Source organism: Molothrus aeneus, chromosome 6 (assembly GCF_037042795.1).
Source record: "Molothrus aeneus isolate 106 chromosome 6, BPBGC_Maene_1.0, whole genome shotgun sequence".
Taxonomy (NCBI): Eukaryota; Metazoa; Chordata; class Aves; order Passeriformes; family Icteridae; genus Molothrus; species Molothrus aeneus.
The window spans coordinates 42,963,963-42,986,628 of record NC_089651.1 but is presented as its reverse complement, the minus strand read 5'-3'; the positions used below and the strand labels follow the sequence as shown (position 1 = coordinate 42,986,628).

The window sequence follows — 22,666 nt, the reverse complement described above, 5'->3', positions numbered from 1 at the left end:
GAGTAACTTCCACACTTTGAGTCACTGTCATATCTTGGGAGAATGTATGTGTGTATGTACGCACACATACACAAAGATGTAAGAAGTCCTTGGTTGTAGGAGCTTTGGAAATTTTACAAAATTAAATAATTCATTACTCTTATTTCTCTCATTTGTGGAACAAAAGTTCAAAATTAAAAATCACTGTAGCTTCTGGTAAGACCTGGTAAATACCTTTCCATGAAGGTAATTCCATGCCTTCCCAAATTTTTTAGTATGTAAATCATTCTAAAATGTGCCAAGCTGTCTTCCAACATTGTTTGGAATATCATGTGCACAGCTTCCAGGAGAGTGGGTTTTTTTGCAAAGTTAAATCCATATTTTCTTAGAGTACGAAATTTTTCCCACTAAAACAAGTGAAAATGTTTAGCAACAGGTGATGAAGAAATTTTTAAAAATCATTTTTCACTGAGATCATCTGGTGCAATATTTGAGCTATCCAAATAGCTTGAAAACAAATTAAAAATATGTTATTTGTTTCTGAGCAGTCTTACTTTAATGTTTGTTAGGCTCCAGACTTTGCTATATAATGAAATTCTATTAATAGCATTTTAGGTGCTTCTAAATAATTTATTATTATTGTTATCACTACTACTATTTGAAAAATTTCCCAGATCTAGTCAACAGCAATTTTAAAGGAAAAGTCAATTTGCATTACTGATATTAAAAAGGGATATGTAAAAAAATCAAACATGCTTCATAGACTTTAAAGTCATAGCCAATGTTAAAATTACTGAAGAAATACGTGAAATGTTTCAGTTTAAGGGTTATAAATTTGCAGTATAAAAAAGGTACTTCTTGAACAATCATCCAGCTTTGAATTCAAAGGGTGAAGGCCTGGCAATCTACATTTTGGTGAGTTTTCCAAAGTGATTTTGTTATCTTCATTACTGGGGCAGTGGGATCAGGAGGACTTGAGTTAATTCACTTCAGGTTGTACTTAGTTTCATCTCTAGTTTTCATCCCTAATGAAAGATTTCATATTTTTTACAAATAATTCTGTGTTTAACTTGGTTGTTGAAATCTGGGAAACATTGCACAGAAGGGAGGTGACTCTAGTAAGAGAATTCAGACCCAGTGAGATAAATGTGGTGATCTCACTGCACGCAGCTGTGTTGGCTTTTCCTGCCTCTTTGCTAAACTAAAAACTTAGTGAGCTCCCTACTAGGAGTCTGATTTTTTGGAAGGCAAAGGGTGCAAGTAGGTAGAAACTTCTCAAAACAGGGCAAGAAAGAAGGGTTTCTTCATTGATGTCATCTCTCAACTAACAAACTGAACATTGTATATTAACTGTTTGCTTACTCTGTCTTCCATATTCATTTAATAGCTCCATAGAGACACAAAAAAATGTACTTCAGGTTTTTTGCACATGTAATTGCAAAAAATTGGCCTAATTATTATGTTTGGGTTTAGAAGTGCCAAAGAGTTCACTCTTCACTACATGTGTCATTCTTAGTTCAGTTCCAAAAGGTAGGTTGATACAAAATACTTCTAAATGTTTCTGGTGATACTTGTTTAGCATCATAATCACAGCTCTCATGTTTAGAGTAAACAGTTTGCAAATAATCCTTTGGGTGAAAACTGAAAAACTCTATGGTAAATACTACTAAAATTAATAGAAAAGTAAATCTAAAAATAAAACCCCTTCAAGATTTCAGATGTAGTGTCTTATTAATTCCATTTGGCACTCTGAAAGGTGCTAGAACAAACAATATTCTGTCATTTTAAAATACTATTCCTTATTTAAACACAGCAAATAAAATATTAATTTCCACTGTCTCCTTGGGATTTCTAAATGCCAAATCATAAAGGCTTCTTGCAACTACAGAAAAGAAAGCTTTCAAATTACATAAAATGAGTATGTTTGAGCCTTTAACTCTCTCTATGCTTATATTAAGCATTTGATGCTTCCAAATTTCTCCAATAGCCATTACACTCCTGGCACTGCTATTCTACCAACTCTTCAGTTGCTCAGATTGCAGGCAGAATGAGCTCTGCAGATACTGGTAATTTGGTTTGCTGTTAGATGGCAAAACAAGGGTGTCTGGTCATTCAGAAATGCCCTTCTATGGGGAAAATATTGTCTAAAGGGGAGGTGAGGGTGATGGCCTGCCATGCTGGAAACAGTGCATTTGTCTCAACAATATTTGTTTTAAACTAATCTTGCCATTACTGAGGTGTGCAGTTAAACAAATCTCTCCTGAAGGATGTGATCTTCCAGGCTGGGCTGTGGCAGCTGGAGCAAAGACCCTGCAGGTGTGTGCACATGGTCTGAGGTAAGGGAGCTGAGCAAACAATCTTTTGACACCACACATTTATTTTCTTTTGCTGCTCTGTGTGTCAATATCAGCTCACTGGCTGAGAAGTAGCACTCCTGTGAGACTACTTTGTGATACCGTATAAGGAAATAAGTACAGACTTAATTGTGGAAGCAGGTCCAGATAGGTAAAGAAAATCTCAAAGTGCTTCTGTACACTTCCGAATAGAGCCTCTGTTGGCACACAACTAAGGGTTAAGTCACACTGCCTTATTCAGTATGATGAAATATATTGAATTCTGTTAACTGACAAATTTAATTAAATTTGCAGTAAAGCTTGCATGAGAATCATGGTTTTGTATTGGAATAAAATAGCATCATTTTCCAAGATATAATGAATTATTCATATCTATATAATGAAATATTAACATGAAAAACCCTAGTTAGCTGTCAAGTTGAAAGAACAAAAAGTCAGGAGATGTGTATATTCAAAATAAATTAGAATTGGGATTATTCTAGCCTTTAGTTACTCAGTACATGTAGTACTGAGTTTAGAGTTATGATTTCGCATGCTCTAACCCTGTAGAGTCGTATCATAAATACATCTTCAACATCAGTCAGAATATCAAGAATAGAATGCTGCATTTTTATGGTTAATATTATCATATTGTAGAAAATGGAAGAATATGATCTTTGTTCTTCAAACCCAAACTATTTGAAGTAGGCAAATCAGAATCTCCGGAGTAGGTTTAATTTTTTTTTTTCTTTCCCCTATGTCTTTACTTTGGTGGGGATAAACGCTCAAGTATATTCTAACTTCTCTTTCAATTGTAGGAACAGCAAGGTTCAACCAGAAATTGAATATACTTAATTAAATAGAATAACTTAGGGTTTGACGCTCTGATGTAATAGAATAATTCAGTGGAAAAGAGGACCTGTAATGACCATTAAGTTCAAATGCCTGACCATTGCAGGGCTGACCAAAAGTGTTTTCTGTGGTTTTGATTCTAAGAGGACTCAAGAAAATCTAAGAATTTGTATCAGGTATGTTACCTGCTACTCCTTCCATTCCAGATCTTACTAGTAAAAGAACTTCAGAAATATAAAGCAAAAATTTCTTTCAAGTCCAAACAGAATAATACTAAACAGAGTTGTGTGATGTTGTGCTAATTATACCATAATTTTGATGGAATAAATAGTGTTAGAGAATCAAATGTTATAGAGCATGTTTTTGCTCTCCCCCTGCCTCTGTCCCACTCCTCCTTTTTAAAAGGATGCTTGTAGGAGGACACAGAATGGGTAATGTAGAATGTAATCTTATCCCCCAATGAGCTGCAGCTGGACCCTATTACTAAAGATTAGGAGTGGGCCAGATGATAACAGGCAACACCTGTAGCAAATAAGAACTAGTGGCATAAAAGAGTGGATTGGTGGGAACTGAAGTCAGAGGAGTCAGATGGCTGCTGCAAGGACCAGGAATAGTCAATGCTTAGAGGAGCTGCCTACGAGAAACATCGAGGAGGCATGAAGCTCTAGTGCTATGGAATCCTTGCACTATAATGATAAGAGAACCTTTGTAATATATAAGACAACAAAACTATAATGATAAGAGAACTGTTGTAATGTATAAGGCAACAGATGCTTAACACAGGAACTTCAATTTACCTAATATCAGAAAAAGTAATTAATGCTAGAGCAAATTTAAGCCTGGTAATCTGCATAAAAGAGAAAAAAGTGCTAAAAAAAGTAATATATTATGTGCAAGCCTTTTTTCCTTTAATGATTTCTTAAATGAGGAAACATCCCTTTCCTCAGCCCTTAAACCATCTAAAGGCTATCAGTAAATATGCTCTGGAGTGAAAAGAAAGCAAAGATGGAAAATGTATTTCTGGTGATTACAGCCTGACTGATGACATTTCATGCTTTGTGCTTTAGCAATGAGAGATAGAGCAACCACTGCAATGGTTGGACTGTTTGTGACAGTATTGGTAGCTGTCACAAGCCTTTCTGACTATAAGTTCATATACTGTTGTGAAAAGTTACTCTGTAATAGCTTTTACTTTTATTCAGAAAACAAAGAAGAGGGAAAGGCAAAAGAAGAAATGGGGTTCAGAACTTGACCAAAACCAGGAAAGGATTGATGGCCTCCAAGTCTCTTTCTAGCCAGGATCATTCGTAGTACACTAGAGGTGAATAATGTAATTCTGGATCCTGGATTTATTAAAGATGGGGAAGATAAAGGGCAACAATTGGAAAACCACTCTGTAGTTCTTTTGGCTCATAAAACAATCCTGAGAAGAAACAAAGACACCAGTTGTACTTGAGTAGAACCATCCATGTCCTTGTTGAATTTACCCTGTACACATGTAAATGAGTCTGAGAGCCCGCCTAAACCCATTTGGGCAGATTATTCAACTAAACATCTTCCAGGTGACTGGCTTTGTCTGGGCAATCAACATCTTCTACTGCTGGATAAGACGGAATCAGCAAGTCCCGTTTGGGAATGTTGGAGTTGTTGTGTGCTGTTTTCCCCCAGCCGCCTCTAGCTGGCACTCGTGTCGGTGCTTTGGGACACGCCGTGTCCCCCGCTTGTGCCACGGGGGCTTTGCGCTTCGGTTCGAGTGTTCTCTGTAATGTGTTCCCGCACTGCTCCGCACCAGGACCGCCTTTGAAAGCCTCTTCGAAACAACCAGGTGAACTAGACGTGCCAAGCTGCTGAATGGAACATCAGTTGTAATCCCATGGTTATCTTGCACTTTGCATTTGAGATTTTCCCAGTGGTTTGCACTTTTTAGAACTCTTTAGTTCACCCAGAGAAGAATAAAACTGCAATCTTCTTTTTTTGTTTTTTCTTTTTACACTCAGTCCCCATTCCTAATTAAGGCTGTTATTATCGTGTTTATTGCAAATGGCCAATAACATTTCTCAGCTTGCAAGGTTCAATTTTCTAGGAAGGTCTTTGGTGACTTGCTACTCCCTCAGCTCTCCAGAGTCCTTCTGTAAACCTGCTAATGGCTGTAAATGTACACATCTGCGCTCACGTTTGGGCTAATGGTGCACATGTTCATTTTGCATAAGCTTGCTTTCAGCTGGAGTCTCTGAATGGTACTGGGGTTAGAAGTTAATTTCTCCATAAAGACATTTTCATATGTAAATTGCTCTCTGAACTATTTAAAGGCAGAAATAAGATTAAAATTACCATACAATTTATATTATTAGGTTTGTAATACTCTTACAGTTTAACAGCTTAAGCACAATTTGGTTAATAGACATTGTATTAACTTTTTTATATCTGCCTAATCCATAATCTGCGAAATTCATCAGGGTCCAACAAAAGAAGTGAGGTGCCTGTTAATTGGTGTTAAAAGTGTGCACACAAACTCACCAGTTACAAATAAATAGCGTTGTATTTAAGCATGCCCGCTGAATAACCCCGAGCAGAGGGATATTTTATTTGCATTATCGATTGTTATTTGCACATTGCTATTTATTTTTGCCCGTGGGCGAACAGAGACGGCGAACTCCGTTGCCTTTGAATGGTACTTAGAAATGGGCCCTAAGAAACTTGGAAGGGATCAGCGCGGGGAGTGTGCAGGACGAGGCGGCCGCTCCGCCGCCACCTGCGCGCGGTGCCGGCGCTGCGGGGCGGGCGGGCAGCGGGGCCGGGGCCGGCTCCGCGCGGGGCGGGGCGGGCCCGGCCAATGCGGCGCCACCGCCTCCGGGGAGCGCCCAATGGCGGCGGCGCGGGCGGGCCGGGCCGGGGGTGATCGCGCCGGGAGGGCGCCTGCAGCGGCCGCGGAGCAGCAGCCGGCGGTAGGTGCGCGGGGCCGGGGAGCGGGGGGAGCCCCGCGCTCTGCCTGCGGAGCCTCGGGGAAGGGGGACCGTGGCTCGGGGCTGGCGGGCAGCGCTTCAGAAACTGGAGCCGAGGAGCCCTAAAGTGAAGGCAGGTGGCCCTGCCGGCGGAGCCCGGGCCGCCGCCTGCCCCTCGGTGCTTGCGGAGCGGGGCCGCCCGGGGTTCTCCTCCGCGGTCCGGCCCTTTCCCCGGCCGGGGTCGAGGCACCGCTCCCGGCCGCGACCCTGTGTACCGAGCGCGGACCCGTTCCCCCTCGGTGCCGGGCTCCCTCAGGGCCGCTCTCCGCGGACGGTGCCGGTGCCGGGCTCCCCCAGGGCCGCTCTCCGCGGACGGTGCCGGTGCCGGGCTCCCTCAGGGCCGCTCTCCGCGGACGGTGCCGGTGCCGGGCTCCCTCAGGGCCGCTCTCCGCGGACGGTGCCGGTGCCGGGCAGCCCGGCGCCCCTCGGGATGCGCGGCTGTGCGCCTGCAGCGGGTCGGTGCTCTGTGGCTGCGGAAGGGTTAACGCTCATTAGCAGCAGCGCGGGGAAGCTGCTCGTATCCACCTACCCCTCAGCTGCTCTATGTAATTACTCATGGTTTGGATTTTTTTCTTGCTTGGGTCCGCTGAATTGTGCTGCTTTTGAAACGCTTTTCTGCGGTTCAGATATTGCAAGGCAAACAAAAATCTCTCATCTTTCTGTTGTCGCGTTTGAATACGCTATGTTAAATTGTAGGTTTAAAATGCTCAAATTACACATTTCCATGCAAAGTGGATTTTTGTGTTGATATACGATCAGACAGCCTTCTCTCTGCCCATTTGTTTAGTTCATGTGTTAACTATTCTTTCTGTGCTGCATCTCCACTTTTCTCTTTTGGTTTTTGTTAATTGTTTTGTGGATTAATTTGTTGTAATCAGCCTCAGCTTTTCTCATTTTTTCTTTCCTATGGCTTAATCTGTTTGAGACTTCAGGTTTCCAGAGACACAAAAGTTTTAAAAATGCTCAACTGCTTGAGTAGATTGCGTGATGCTTTGCAGCTCGTGTCTTCTCATACTTTAGTTGTGCCTTTTGCTGGGAAATATCCTTAGGATAATATTGCAGTATTGGTTTGAGGGCACTTTTAGTATTGTCAAGGCAAAAATTTGGCAAACATTGACATTTCTCGTGAATCAGATATGAATCATTCTTGTCTCCTGTGAAATGTGTATTTTGCAAATTACTAGTCTGGGCAAGTAAATTTCAAACTACAGGTTGCTTGGAAAATTATTGTGTTCGCTGATTCTGGCATGTGACTCTGTTTTTGTTTTTTCTTTTCTCTGCCAAGGGGATGGAAACATACCTTGCATTACACTGACAAGTGAGATCTGGACTTTGCCTTAATATTGTCCAGATAAACTGGTTTATTTTAATAAAGTTTGTTTTATCACCAAAAAGTTCAAAGAGCAGCTTCCCACATCTCTATGAGATGTATTATGGGGGATTATGCAACACATTAGACTTCTCTAAATACTTTGTTTCTTAATGGCTAGGTTGTCTCTTCTCCGAGAATTTTCAGATTTGAATGATTATAATTTAAAGCAGTGTTCACTATGAATTACTTTGTTATGTCATGCTTTTTTTCAGGTAAGTATTTGACCTTTTCTGTATATTGTTAATGGCTTTTCATTATATTCCTATGATGCTTTGAAGTACAAAGTGAGTAGCAGTAACTCCCTAGCAGATCTAACATACAGATTTCCTTATATGTTAGGAATACAGCTGGCAACTCTGCTCTTTTATAATTTTGGCTTTTAAATTATTTTTAAAATACCAGTGTCATCAGGAGCATGACCATTAAACTTTCCAGTAAGAAAAAAGGGTCAGATTTTTTTTCTCCCACACGATGCAGTGTTTCTCAGTTCTGACCAGTTGTATGCTCTTATAATTTGTGTCCTTCGTTATCATTAAGAACGGAACAGCATACCTTGGTTTTTAACTGCAGAGCTTTCCTTGAGTTCCTTGTACCCCTCACTACATCATTGGCACAATTAATACTCTGTGTGGTTGATTTAGATTACAGTCCAAGGGATGCAAGGTAAAAAGGTAACAGCAACGTCTCAGTAGTGGCCAACTCCCCATGTCGAGTCCTTGCTTGTGCTGCCTTGCCACCTATCTTGTGAAGAACTAGCAGCTGGTACAGTTCCCTGGTTGGGAAACCCAGACTGTGTGTGGGTTACAACCATATTGTGAGTGGGCTAAATACACCATGTTTATAGAGTCCGTAACTTTCAGCTATCTCAAGTCTGGCATCAGCAAGTGAAGATGAGAAGTGGTATCTAAGTGTGTTATCAACCTCTCAAGATGTTTTGCTCTGCAAGGCTTCTGTTGCCCCTGAAGCAGTGACTTTTCCAGTCTGTGAGACAGTTTCCAAGGTGGCATCAGCTGTAAGGTCATGGCTTGTGGACTGTCCTGCTCTGACACTTGGCACCCTTTCTTCATGCAGCTTTTAACCAGGTACTGCATTGAGGCTTTGTGCAGTAAGCTAACAGAATCAATTTTGAATTGTTGAAGCCCTGTTAAAGGATCTCTTTGCAATACCATCAGCCTTCTCTGGAAGCTGGAAAACCAAAACGGTATGAGGAACTAAGCTATAGGACTATAAGGACTCATGTGGTGGTGGCAGTCCTCTAACATAATCTTTGCCATCTAAAAGTTGTGTTTAACTAAGACAATCACTTCAACTGAGCTAGGAAAGGACAACCTTCAAAAGGCAATTCTTGGCCAGTTTATCTGAGCTATTGGTTGCATTACAAAAAGAAAAAAAAAGTATTCAACTGCAGATTATTTTGTCCTCAGATGTCTTAGTACATTTCTTTGGAGTCCATCATGACAGATGTTTTCTTACAGGATTGTGAACTCTGCTAATGGATGTAATAACTTCACAAGTGGTTAACCTCAAGGAGGGAATGCCTGTCATTGTATGTGTCGGGTATGAGCATGTGTTGTCTTCAAGACTGTAGCTGTAATTATGACCACAAGAATTTGAGTCCTAGGAAATTAGAAGCCTTACAACTCAGCTGGTACATCTGGAAACTTCAGGGATTACGTCTTTGCTCCTTGTAGGTGGTCAAAGGTTTACCAGGACCTTAAACAGGGCCAGAAATCCATCTACAGGTGTCTATGTGGGTGAGACTGCTTCCCAGGAAGGAATTATGTATCCCCTATTGACTTCTGCCATCAATTTTCACTGTCTTCTAAATGTTCAAATAAGGTGAATGGTGTGGAACGTCCTATTTTTTTCAAAACTGAAAAGGGAGTACAATTTCAGAAACTGTGATGGAAAAAATTTAAAAGATGCAGTCCTGACAATACCAGGGAACACACAGCAGTGTTGCAGATTTCTCTTCTTTTCTGAAAAAACTATAGATGAAAATACATGAGCACATTATTTAGAGCAGGAATGCACTTTTAAAATGAATGTCCTGATCACCTGCATTTCTGCATCTAAAAAAAGATACACGTAAACTGATTCTGTTTGAGCAGAAGGAGGAGCTCATTTAATGTACACCAAGTGCTAATGCAAATTCAGTCTACGGGATCATTTTGGAGATAATTGTTAGTAAAAACCACAAAAAAGGTAGTGTGAAAGTGGTGCCCTTAATGCTAAGTATTTCACTCTACCACTCAGCTCCTTGGTAAGGTTTTATGCTGTTTACTACTGTAAACTTAGGATATAGCCTCTTGACCAACTTGACAACCCATTTTTAAATTTGGCATAATCATTATTATATATTGACAGAAAAAAAAATTACAAGAAAAATAATTAACGTCTTAGAACGATACTGCAAGACTTAATAGCAGACATCAATGGTAGGACAATGTGTCCCTTAGATAAACATAGAAACAAAGAGTGCTTTTTAAATAGGAATTTATCTTAAAAGAAGTGGGTTACTGGAATGTATGGCTTTCTTATACATCAGTTCTATAGAGATACAGTTTCTGAAGGGAAACCATAAAATTAAAGAGCTTTTGCTCTCATCAATTGCAAAAATTCTTCAATAGGTGCTTTTTTGACAGGAAGTATTTCCCATAATGCTGAAAATATTTTTTAGCAGTGATATATTAAGGTTTGTCAGTCACCTTCAGTGAAATGTCTAGAAATGTGTGTAAGACTTCCTTGAAGTTTACACCCTTAGGTGTGAAAAAAGACATGCAAGTTTAAGTTAGTTACCATATTCTTCTTGGAGGGGGATTCACCTCATTAGAAAATAGATCAGGCAAAGGACCCTCTGGAGACGATGTGCTCCTTCTACTGACTATAAGCAGAGCCTCAGGTTACTATCTCAGATGTCTGACTGGGTGTCTGGAGTTAAAGGAGGTGTGATTCATCTTGCTTTATTAAGGTAACTGAACTAAATGTCTCAGCACAACTCCTTCAGCTTGAAACAGAGGGCAGAACTGACCAGTGTGCTTCAGGATCCTACAGAGGTGCTCTAGTAGTTAAAAACTATGCTGATATTCAAAGAGCAGTCAGTGTGCTCCAGAGCTGAGATTTGAAGTGGAGCTCCTGGTCCAAGGGCCAGCAGACCTGCCCGGTGAGCTGGAGAGAAAGGATGTCTTTTTGATGAGCTGTTTCTTAATTCATTATGCTCTTTTTAGGCCAAGTTTTAGTTGGCATTTATAGACATGAATATTTATAGAAACCAGTTCTCTCTGTGGACTCTTGGGTTTGCCAGCTGTTAAAATGAAATGAAAGAATTATCTTTAATTTACTTTTGAAATAGGGAGTGGCTATACAATACAGTAATTTTGCTATCTGAATCAAGGGCATCTGGTGAACAGAAGGTACTGTTTTGCAGAACTTCATTGTGGTTTTGTGGTTATGTGGGTGATGGAAATGCATGAAAAAACATCTACCAAGCATTTTTGAAGAGAAAAGTATTACTAGCTGCAAAGCTGAAATTAGAGCTGGTCAAGCTCCACAGCACAAGGCCTGTTTATTTTCTAACAGAGCAGTTTCAATTGAATAGCTGTAAGGAAGAATTTGGCCCATGAAGTTTAATGATTAGTTGCTGTTTAGTTGCCAGCTGCTCCTAATGACAGAAACTTGCCAACAGAAATGCTCCCTTCGCTCTGATCCTTGCTAGGTTGTTTCAAGTTCACCACAGTTCAAGTATTTATTTACCTGGCTAAAGCTTACATTCTATATATAAGAATTATACATGGTGGAAGCATCAGGTGCATGCTCCCAAATTTATCCTAAATTATCCAGTACATGAGTTTAGCTTGAGGAATGCTCAGTTGATCGGTGCATGGATTACTTTGGGGGCATTCACAGCCAGAATCTTAAGTGTCACTGAAGAGAATAAAACTGAGGTAGAATAGATTTGGCAGATCTGGGCTTTCCTCTCCTAAATAACACATCTCTGACCTCTGCAATTGAATTGTCCAGTCTCTCTAATGGAGGCAGCTGTATTAGTTTACCATACTACATACAGGCTCAGAGCTTCACACCAGCATTCAACTCTTTTTTTCCCAGAAAAGTTTGCAGATTCTCCCTGTATCCAGTCCAGGCTATTGATGTGAATGTGCTTGGAACTAACCATTAAAAGATGATCTCATGGAAGCCATGCAATAATGTTGGTATTAATTATTTGATGCCTTTTAGCATGAGGTGCAACCAGTCCTCCTTCCTGCAGTTGGTGTCAGACTTGCATTGTCTCCCTGTTGCAGCTTCCTCAGCAAAACACTGAGTGTAATAAAATACAAGTGCCTTACTGCCTCCATATGCAAGAGGGGCCTGCATCACTCACCCCATGTACCTCTGCATCACTTAAAAGATCTCACCTAGATAGATGGCCCTGTGTCTTGGATTCCTCTTTTGGAATGCAAAAGGCTGCCTGCTGTCTCACAGGCACTATCATCAGGGTGCTACCATAGACTACCACTTATTAGTGTGTGTTAGCAAAAACAAAACAGCCCAAAACCTCAATAAAACCGAAAAACAAAAAGTGAAGGATTTTCTCATACCCTCTGTTCTACATCATGCTAGTATACTGTGCTTATGTTTTGACTTTCTATGTTTTGTTCAAAAGTTCAAAACTTTCTTATGTTTTGACAACTAAACAAATACAATTAAGCACAAATGCCTTAGACAGTACCATTTTAAACAAACTCTTTTTGTGCTGTGTATGAACTTGACTTGTCAGGAACTTTGTTTCTACTTCAGATATATTTTTGGTAATATTATATAAAAAACTGGGTACCTTTAAATTCAATCTTTGCACAAGCTTTTTTTTTTTTTTTCCCTAGGGCTGTTTTTTCATTCTCTTGAAACAGGAGTAGCCATGCTAAAGGAATAGAACCATCATGTCTAATGGACCTATATTTAGGCTGTCTGAAATAGAGAGTGACAACAAACATGATATTTGTGGGTTGCCCTGAAGGACTGCAGTGTCCTGGCATCACATTAAGTTGCATTTAACTCTTCAGAAACTGGAAATGAGGAAAGACCGGTTGGATCATTGAAAGAATTTTCTGCTAGGGCAAGCTTGTTCCCTGTTCTATCTTCTCCAGAGTATTGGTTTTTGTCTGGCTTTAAATAATCAAGCAGGGTTTCCATAAACTGGGAGACAACTTCACATTTTAATGTTGCCTTTATCTATAACAATCAAGAAGGATCTCCTTTATAACAAAAACCCCTTTTTAAACTCTTCATTGGAAAGGCGCTGCTGATACAGATTAGAAGTTATAAAAGATGTCACATAGAAATACAATTATAGATAAATTATTTATATGTAAATAGTTGTTAGCTACATGGATATACAGAGAAGGCTTGAACAGAAGATGACTTTCTCGCTCAGTGTTCCTAATCACCCTTTTCAGCCAACATTCAGCACAAGAAAACTTCTTTGCTTTCATTCAGGGCTGCATCACTTCCTCAATAGTCCTTGTCTTCCTGATGCTTTCACAGTTGGATTCTGTGTTTTTCTCTCACTCTGAATCTGTTCTCCCATTCTGTGCATACTCACAGCTCAGACAGATCAATGCCCATCCTCTCTGTAGGCATACAGCCTCCAGTGAAGCATCTCTCTACAGACTTCAGTATTCAGTTCCTCCCTTGTCTTGAATGTGGCTAGTGTTTGAGGGCTTGAGGGCTTGACTTCTCTCTTTCTTGGAGATTTTTTTTTGGGGGGGGGGGGAGGTGTTTATTTTTTTGCTCTTCCACCAGCTTAGTCAAAATGAGAGTTTAACTGATACTGATTGATGGCAAATAATTGTACCCACCATCTTCACTGAAGGTGTTTTTACCCATCTTCTAGCATTTAACTTATTTGTAATCAGAAAATAAAGCCCTGATTTCATTTGTGCGGATGAAACACTCCACAATGGAATTCCCATCCTTACTGATAGAAGCAGGATCAGCTTTTGATTTGTACAGTGAATATTTGAAATGCAGTAATTTGTTGCAATGCATATAAGCAGTGCTGGAAAGTTAATATCTGTCACAACAGGATGGCATTTCTTACAAGCCAGGCTGTGTGTTTTCTGAAAGAGTGTTGGTCATCCAGCATGATATTCCAGTAAACTTATGATAGCTTACTCCCTTCCCTGTTTCTTTTGTCATTAGTCCCAGTACAGAAGAAGGACAGGTAGATAGGATTTTATGCTCTGTGTTCGCTTCTTGATGGCTGTCTTCAGTGATGTCATGCTGCGGTGCCATAGTTGGTTCTGCAGTGAATAATTGTAGAACACTGTGCTTTTTGTGGAATAATTGTTGAACATTGTGCTTTTTGTGTTAGTGAGATAACTTAAAAAAACACTTTTATCATCATCACAACAGCAAATAAAATACTGGATCTTTTGGAGGGTTTGGTAAATGGAATACATCTGGCTAGCTTGTCTGCAGAATTTAAATGAGAACATATGAAAGCATCAATATCAGATGTGCAAACCAGGTCACTCAGTGGGAATTTTCTTTTGAAACACACATTCCTTGTATGACTCACTTTTTGAGGTTTGAAAGAAGAAATCAATTCTTAAACACAGTTCCCTCCACGCACTGTGGATTGGAGAGTCAATTTTATACTATTGTGTTGTGCAATAGTTGTGACCAGTCCAAATTCACCATCTTGAAGCAGAAAAGAATCTGTGACAAATGTAATGGGCAGGTGTTGAAGTCTGGAATCTGGGTGCTGGGTTCTGCCCTGTGGAGGCCTTGAGAAAACAAGGACAAGTAGTAAGGACCCTGAACCCACCCTTTCCTAAGGGGATGTTAACAACCTCTCCTCCCTTACTGCATTTACATTTCCTGTTGTCTATTATGAGTACCACCAGAATTTTGCTGAACAAAGTAAAACTTGAACTATTCTAGTCTTTGGGAGGAAAAATCTTAAATTAGTGGGTTTTTTCTTCTGTTTTTTTCTCCTGTTTATAAAATACTGACTGGGGGGAAAAAAAGTGCCAGATTTTAGAGATGCAAATGTTCTTCTAAACAAATTGACACAGTGCCTTTTTCCTGTGATCTTGTCCCAGTCTAGTTTTATTGCACTGTTGCTCTGTATGGTAGGAAAAGCATTTTTCTGATTGTTGCCTCAGATTCTAGTTTGAGTTGAAAGGTTGGCAGTTTGGGAAGTTGTCCTTCAAGTTCCCATGCAATTACATGGCTTCAGTTACACTTTGAATGAATCATGTACCCAGAGTGAGCTATACTGAAAGTCCTGAGATGCAGAACTTCTGTTTTCCTGCTGGTGACTGATGATGTGAACTGTCACTGCCAAACATTTTGTCTCACATCCTCCCTTGGTTTTTGCCTGCTGTATATTTCTTCTAATAGTAAAAATAAATAAAAAATACATAAAAACTCCTATTTTGTTTTGCACTGCTGGTCTTCTACAGTGTCTTTCTACATTTCTCATGCTTTTAGGAGTACAAGTAATAGAGGAGGTTGTACAATTTATCTCCAGCATCTGACTTTGAATCTCTGTCTCTCATTATGAGACATCCAGAATTCATGAAGTATTTCTGAGGCATGGCCTTGGCGGGAGAGACATTATTGCCTTCTGAACTGCCTAAATATGCTGGTATTGCCTGCAGGAGAGCATTTTAGGTGTCTTCTCTCTGTGGAAAACAGAGGAGCTTGTGTGGTAGATAGATTTTGGTGCAGAGAAAACAGCAGCTGTTGACCTTCCAGATATTAGCCTTGACACAAATATTCCTGGGGGAGATGCTTGTGACTTTCTTACCAATGCATCCTGTACAGACTCTCCTCTCTTACTGTCACTAATTGTGAGCTTCCAGGAAAGCTGGGATGTGCGTTTGTGGCATATGCTTTTATGTGTGCTGGTTGTGCTGGAGAAAATAGGGTCATTCCAGGTCACCTCAGCTTTAACACTGCTTCTGCCATGGACTTGCAGTGTGGATTTAGGCAGATCACTTTGTATGTGTTGGAATAATTGAGAATGGTCATTAGGGTGGCTGCAGTGGGTCCTGGGCTCAGGCAGACCACCAGTCTGCTTTTCTGTCATTCAGAGTGCCAGATAGCTCTAGTCCCCTTCATTACCTCACTCCACCTTGCCCCATCTCTGTCTCAAATCACCAGGAGACAGCACTAATGACCTACCTTGTAATGGCACAAGGGGCATTTGCTCTGGCTCTGCAGAGCAAATCTTGTTACCATTCACTCAGGTGTAATCCATAATGGGAAAAGCCATCCTTTCTCCCAGAGAGGCTGCAGGAGTTCCATAAGGCACGTCCATTTGTCTCCCTTTGGGCCCTAATTCTTCTTTTCATATGGTGAGTTTTTGTTCTGCTTTTGTGTGTGTGTTACATGCAGCAGATAGTGACTGAACTTTTTAAGCTACATCTGAAGTCATGGAGCTCATATAAAAGCATGTATCAGAGTAAGTAAAACTGGTCTAAGATCTAAGACAGAGTTTTATCAGAGACTTTCTCAGGGCAATTTACAAGCTGGCAGAGCTGTATATGTGGAGAAAATATTGTCAATATTGCAAATACCATAATCAACCAAATGTAACTTTATTCCTGTCATCATCTAGGTCATTCATAAGGTAAACTTACCTGAGGCATTTAGGCAGAGGTTGATAAAATTATTTTTTTCAGCAAGAATGATATCTAAATCCACTTCCTTTATTTCATTGGGTTTCTTAAATTCGTTGTTTTGGTTTATTTTCCTGTTGTTTAGCACTGTGTTTTGTTTATGCTGTTGCACCTTGAAGTACTTGGGATTTGGTTTTGATGCTGGAGAACAGAGTTCCAATTTGGAGTTTGTTTATTATTCAGCTCATGATGTGCTGATGGTCAGTGTTTATTTACAGGCCAAACCGAGAGGAAGAGCCATGAGCTCTCTCTCACTTGGAAATTTGCCCAAGGCAGCAATCATTCCTCACTTCATGCTACCAGAATAGTTTCATCTGTACAGGTTTGCCAAACACATGGTCAAGATAAAATTACTTATTTTTCCTTGAGGCTTTCCTGGTGGGACTGAAGTTTGTTTGTTACAAGAAAAGCCCTGGTCAGAGTCTTTCCTTTTCTTACTGTCCCTTTGGCTTAGTTTTTTTTCTTTTAAGTGAAATTTAACAGCTTATTTAGTTGTTTTCCCACAATGGTCTCCTACAAAACCAAATGCAAACCACTGTAACCAGTTAATGTTTCAGTTCCTGAGATTGTAAGGGAATGTATAAGCAAGAAAAACAGAATCACTGTATGGATTACAGATTTTTTTCAATTATGTTGCCATGTAAGGCAATAGAGTATATGTGCTTAGCACAAGCTTGCAATTGATATATTTGGAAAACAAGAACGCAAACAACTGAATTTCATTCTCAGTATTTTTACTCTGACTTTTTTCTCCTGTTTTCCCATATAACTGTAACCTAGTAATTCTGGGTAGTGATCAGAAAGCCAACTGCAGCCTGCATCATATGGATGTAACTTGAAGCAATTGGAGAAATGACCCTTAGTGCTTAAAATTATTAACTGTGCTAAGCTGTTTCTTCTCAGCAGAGTTGAAATCTACTGAGAAACTGTTTGAGTTTGCTGTCCAAACACATGAGTAATTAAATACTTGGAATGGTATGTTTACAAAAACACCATGCAATTACAGATACTTCTGAAATCCATTTCAGATACTTCTGATACTTCTAAGCCTCAATAACGACACAAACATTTCTACATACCAACATTAGTACTGTTGGTGTTTGTACTCACATAGTGTGTAAAGGTCCCCCCTAAAGTGAGGGCTCATTGTACAAGGTGCTGGCTGTCAGACTTCTGGATAATTATGTGTGTCCTTCTCAAATGCATGATTTTGGTTTTCCAAGATAAAGGGAGAAGGACAATGCTATTCCTTTTCATCTGCTGCTAGAGTGGAGTTGTACAAAAGGACAGATGTGTAATCACATCACAAGAAGGAATGGCTGTAGTCTGTGAATTTACATAGTTTTGAAATAAGAGGTTTCTAGTTATCAAAGCAGTTCTGTCATTTTAGAATAAACCTTCATCAGTCTTCAAAAGGGCTTGCATAATCAAAACACTGAGGGGACTAAAGAGACACAGAGTTTTGTTCCAGCTCTATGATCTCTACCTTCTGGAGACTTGGAAATAACTGTCACCTACTTGTCACTCATATTTACACGCACCACTGTGAAACTGTAACGTAAAGAAGGGACACCTGAAGCAGAAATTGCAGCTTCTTAGAGAGTTTTTTTTCTTCATGGTCAAGTCACTGCCTTGGAATTGGTGGTAAGGATCATTGGGTAGGTAAAACATTGTATTTACCGTGTAATAGCGGGAAACAAACAAACTTCTGATTCACATTTTTTAACCAAAAATCTGATCAATTAGCTTACTTTTTTTTAACCAGTTCAGCATTAAGCACCTAGTGCACATAACACAAATCCAGAAGTAACAATCTAAATAATCCTGTTAGTGTAGAGAGAAAAAAACTGCTGATATGGCCTGGTAATATCTTGTTCCAAGAAATGTGTTTGGGCTGTGCAGCATAAACTTTTGCTTTAATTGTAGCTCACTTAGAGTTTAGAGGATCCATTTGATCTCAGCCCTAGTAGGCTCCAAAGTTCATTCCTCTATGAATATCCAGAGATGTTTGAGATTTCTGAAGAACAGGAAGGAACACTCTGAAATTCACTTGCAGAGTACTCACTGCAGTGTTTAAATAGTGGTGCTGGCTGCTTTGGTACAGAGGGGATTCAGGGCTCTTCTGGAGAGATTTACCTCTGTAGTGGTTCTGCAGATTGCAGCATTGTTGTGTTGACTGAATGCACAGTGGCACTGGTGTTGTGCTGGCTGAGGCCCATTGGTTCACAGTGGGATGGGGTTAGATATTTCTCAAAGGAGGATTTGGGAGAGTGAATGAGAGGTGAAGTTTGTGGATGAAGTATTTTTTCCACATAGTCTGCACAGGTGTTAGCTATATATGATTCATAATTCTATACAGGCATTTAGGTCAAGGGGTAGGATTGAGGATCTTTTGTGAATGTTGAAAGAATGCAAAATTCTATCTTTTCTTCTTTTTCTTTTTTCACCTAACATATGCAGCCTCAAAATGCCTCTATTCTGAATATCTTTGAAGTTATTAGCTATTCAGACTGCCTTTCTTCTCTTTCAGGCTGCTTGTCTAAAGGGCATGATAACCCTGATAAGTCAACAAAATCTCTTTTATTTACCAAACTAAGAAGTCTCTAGAAAATTCCAGTCATGGGAAAGTTGTATAACCCTCAATGCACAGTATTTTGATGCTTTTCTGGGCTTATAATGCTTACTATCCATTTTAAAGTGCTAATTTTGCTGTCTGGTACTAAGTGGATTTTAAGAATTATATTTGTCACAGGGCAGTATGATACTAGAGGAAATCCATCTTAAAATAATGGTGTAATTCTCCCACGTACCTGTTCTGCTGAAACAGTCCATTTTCCTGCCTCCTTTCATATCTTTCTTCCCCTTGAAATTAAAAAGAAAAAGAAATTAAAAAATGAGCTCTACTGAAGTCTCTGTGCATACAGAGCAGGGTAAACTGTTTTCTTTTTTCATTTCCTGCCACTTCATGCTTCTGTCAGGACTTTTCCAGGAGAAAGGGCAGGGTCAGTATCCAGTTGTCTGGGAAAAGAAAACTTAGTTACAGATATTTAAACAAGACCAAAACAAACAGCTTAATTGGTCACATGAGGAAAACAAGACACCAAGGTCATCCTCTCCTTCCCTTATATGGCCTCCAAATGACCCTAAACATCTGATTTATTTTTTTCCTTAGCTTGCTTCTGTGTTTAGCTTTGTAGTTTCTATTAACAGCACCCAAAATAGATATTATTCAGGGCAGGCAGGTGTACCTGCCCACACTGCATGGAGACAGGGGTCCTGCCATGGCAGTGCGGGAAAAGGGGCCCAAGTGCTGCTGTTCCTCCTGCAGGAGGGAATTGGTTGTGTAACAAGGGTAAGATGTGCAGGGTGACTGGTCAGGGGCTCACAGCCTCTGGAAAGTCTATGGCAAGGGGATCAGTCTTATGGCAGATTGCACTTAACCATCAGGATTATCTCTGGGAATCCTTTTATGTGTTTGCAGGAAATGGTACATTTTGCATTCTATTCTGCTCAAAAAGATTCATCTTCACACAGGAATTCTAGTTGTCAGACAGGTTTGTGACTTCCAAACTTTTGAAGTTTTCAGCTCTTTCTTGACTGCTGATCTGCCTTCAGCTGACAAAGGACTTTGTGTCCCTGACTAGAATAATAATATTGGGAGCTATTTAATGATCTGTCTCCTTCAGAAATGCTAAAAGATTGAATGCATTTAAATATGTCTGCTTTTTAGGCCCAAATTTTGTTAATATGGGGTAAAGAGAAGTCTCGGTGAAGTATCTGTTCTTGTACGCTAACATGAAGTTTCACCCTGAAAAACCCTTTAGTTAGGTGAGAGACAGGAGGCCAAGAAATGCTTCTTAAAGCTCTTTCAAATAGGTCTGAGTTTCAGTATTTTCAAGTACTTCAACACCATGGCAACAAGAGCTTCAGTGCTTGAGATAATTGGGGACAGAATTAGCATATTTCCCTAGGAAGAGTCTTCCGAGAGTTTTGAAGTGGTTTGCAAAACTGAGGTGGTCATGGTTTCCTGTCAGAGAGAATGTCTCTGCCTGGACCTGACCCTCCCAGTTACTAGCTAACAACCAGAGCACTTTCCAGTGCTCCATTCCTTCTAGCAGATTCACAGATCTTTGTGAGGTGCGTACTGTTGAAGGGCCTACTAAATTCAGTTTTCACATCTGTGAAAACATTTGCTGAGCTACAGCAAAATTATGCTTAACTCTGGACAAGGTCTAAGATGGTTTTTAAAATTAGATTTGAAGTTCCAGTCAAGCAGCAGAGTGGAAGGTACATCTAGATGAGAGGGCAGGATCTCTATACCCAGACCATGATGAGAGTCATTGGCCACTCATCCTCGTTCCAGAATCAGCTTCATAATTGTTATTGATAATGAAACATGCAGTTTATTGCTTGCTCTGCTGAGGGATTAGACATTGTAAACAGCAAGGTGGGCAAAGACATGTTGATAGCTTAGAGTGGGGATCAAGTTACATCATAATCAAAATTTGCTAAACCTGGGAGAATCTCCTCATCTGCTCTTGCTGGGATCACGAGAGGCATGGCTCCTTGAGTAAGGACTAAAACATTGGTTTTGGTGATGGACTGTTTTAACATGAAGATGATTGCTTTATATGAAGGAGTTGCTCAAGTGTAACCCTCCTCTAAACACAGGTGACATTCCTGTCTCAAAGGTGGTAGTGCTTTGACAGTGCTTGTGACTGTGGTACATAAATTGCTTTAACATTCTATATCATAAAAAATGGTGGCACTAGTTCCTCCCATTTAATTTTCTAAAAGAAATCATCTGCTTTCTTGTCTTAACAGCAGTTGAAAAGAAAGTGCAAAGGAGGTGTTTCCATCTATTGGCTCATCTTCACTGTACCTCTCCCATTCTGCTTCTTCCTCCTCCTTCTGATCCCTGAGTGAAGATGAGTGACCTGCTGCGAATATGACATCTCTGACAAGTGTCATTGCCTCCCAGCAGTCCGAGTGGGTGTCCTTCACTGACGAGCTGCTCCTCCCTGTTCCCCCACGAGGTAAGCGCTCTGATTTTCTCTGGAACTGGTGAGACTTCCTTGTTTGATTTAGACCAACTACTGGCATAAATCTAGCGTATATATGTGATATATATGGGAGAGCTTGCCTTCTAAGTGGAAGCAGTTTGTGCAGAGATTGAATTATCTCCTGCTACCCCATGTAACAGGAGAATTTGGGCCAAAAAGGCAAATCGCTCTCCTTGTGTGATGTAATGTAGATCTACTATAGCTTTTGGACCTGTGCTTCAAAATTCAAGACAGTATCCAACCAGCCATGGAGGACATCTCACCTATTAAAATCAAGTGCAAGACTGCCCAGTCTTAATCCAAAAACTGCATTAGGTGAAGGAAAAATTCCTACATTTAGTGGCAAATTTTAGTTGTTTCAATAAAAAACAATGAAATAATGACCAATCCTGTAAATCTTTCTATGTTACTGCTATTTTAGGTAGCACTGAGGCTCCTCCAGTGAAATGTTTTAATTCCTCTGACACATCCTCAGAAGAGAACCACAATGCAAATGGAGGATTTCAAGACCTTTTCTGCTCAGAGCTGGAGGAGGCAGCTGAGCAGCCCAAGGTGGATTCTGGTAACCATGTGTCTCCCAGCACTGATCTGTCATCATCCATCAGTGCTTGGGTTCAGTTTGAAGATGCACCATGGACCAGTGCTTCATCAACCCACCCACAAACAGGTGAGGCAAAAGCAATGAGAAGGTGTGTTCCAGTAAGATAACAAAGTACAATGAGAGCATACAGGATTTTTGCCTTGCTCTTTGGCTTCTCAAAGGTTTGAGTAGTTTGCACTGTATTTTAACACAATTAATGTTATCAGAGTTTCAAAAAGGGCTCACAGTATCCTTCTGGATTGAACAAGAAATATTTTCTTTTTGTAAAGAAAATTAAAGCCTTTTGTGATTCACTCCACCTGTGTCTTGACTAAGTCTTGGAGATTGCCAAAATGCATTCATGGGGAACGAGCATAGAGGTGTTTTCAGCAGTGACATTTCTTACATAGAGGTATGAAAAGCCATTGAAAAAGTCTGAGCCATATTCGCCTTTGTAATCTGGAACCCAAAGAATGTGATCCTGGCCTTTACCCCATCTTAGTTCCCATATGCTTTTTGCCAGCAGTTCATTGATACCAGCAACTAATGTGCCAGTGCTCATCAGTACTTCCTGCTGTCTTTTGATACTTCCTGATATCTGGTGATTTAGCAGCTGGAGAATTACAAAGACAACAGATGTTTACCTTAATTCCAGCACTGCATGCACTTATCTTCAAATATAGCAGTTCTTTCTGACATGCTTTAAACATGTGAATTCCCTGTAACACATGAATAATACTTCTGACGGAAAACTTGGATTGTCAGCTTTGGATTGGGTTTTGGATAAACTCCATCTGG

General features: G+C 40.1%; 1 protein-coding gene across 5 annotated transcripts in view; it reads left to right on the top strand.

Moving 5' to 3' along the window:
* The window catches only part of STON2 (stonin 2), a 75,531-nt gene that overhangs the window by 1,780 nt on the left and 51,085 nt on the right, over positions 1-22,666 (top strand). For 2 of the 5 annotated variants that reach the window (XM_066551233.1, XM_066551228.1), the window contains exons 1-3: positions 6,077-6,109; positions 21,050-21,261; positions 21,710-21,955. In XM_066551233.1, coding sequence (XP_066407330.1) covers positions 21,174-21,261; positions 21,710-21,955 — 334 coding nt within the window. In that variant the 5' untranslated portion in view covers positions 6,077-6,109; positions 21,050-21,173. Of the gene's footprint in view, positions 1-6,076; positions 6,114-20,247; positions 20,363-21,049; positions 21,262-21,709; positions 21,956-22,666 lie in introns of those variants that run through there. The other 3 variants (XM_066551230.1, XM_066551229.1, XM_066551231.1) reach the window with 3 other exon arrangements.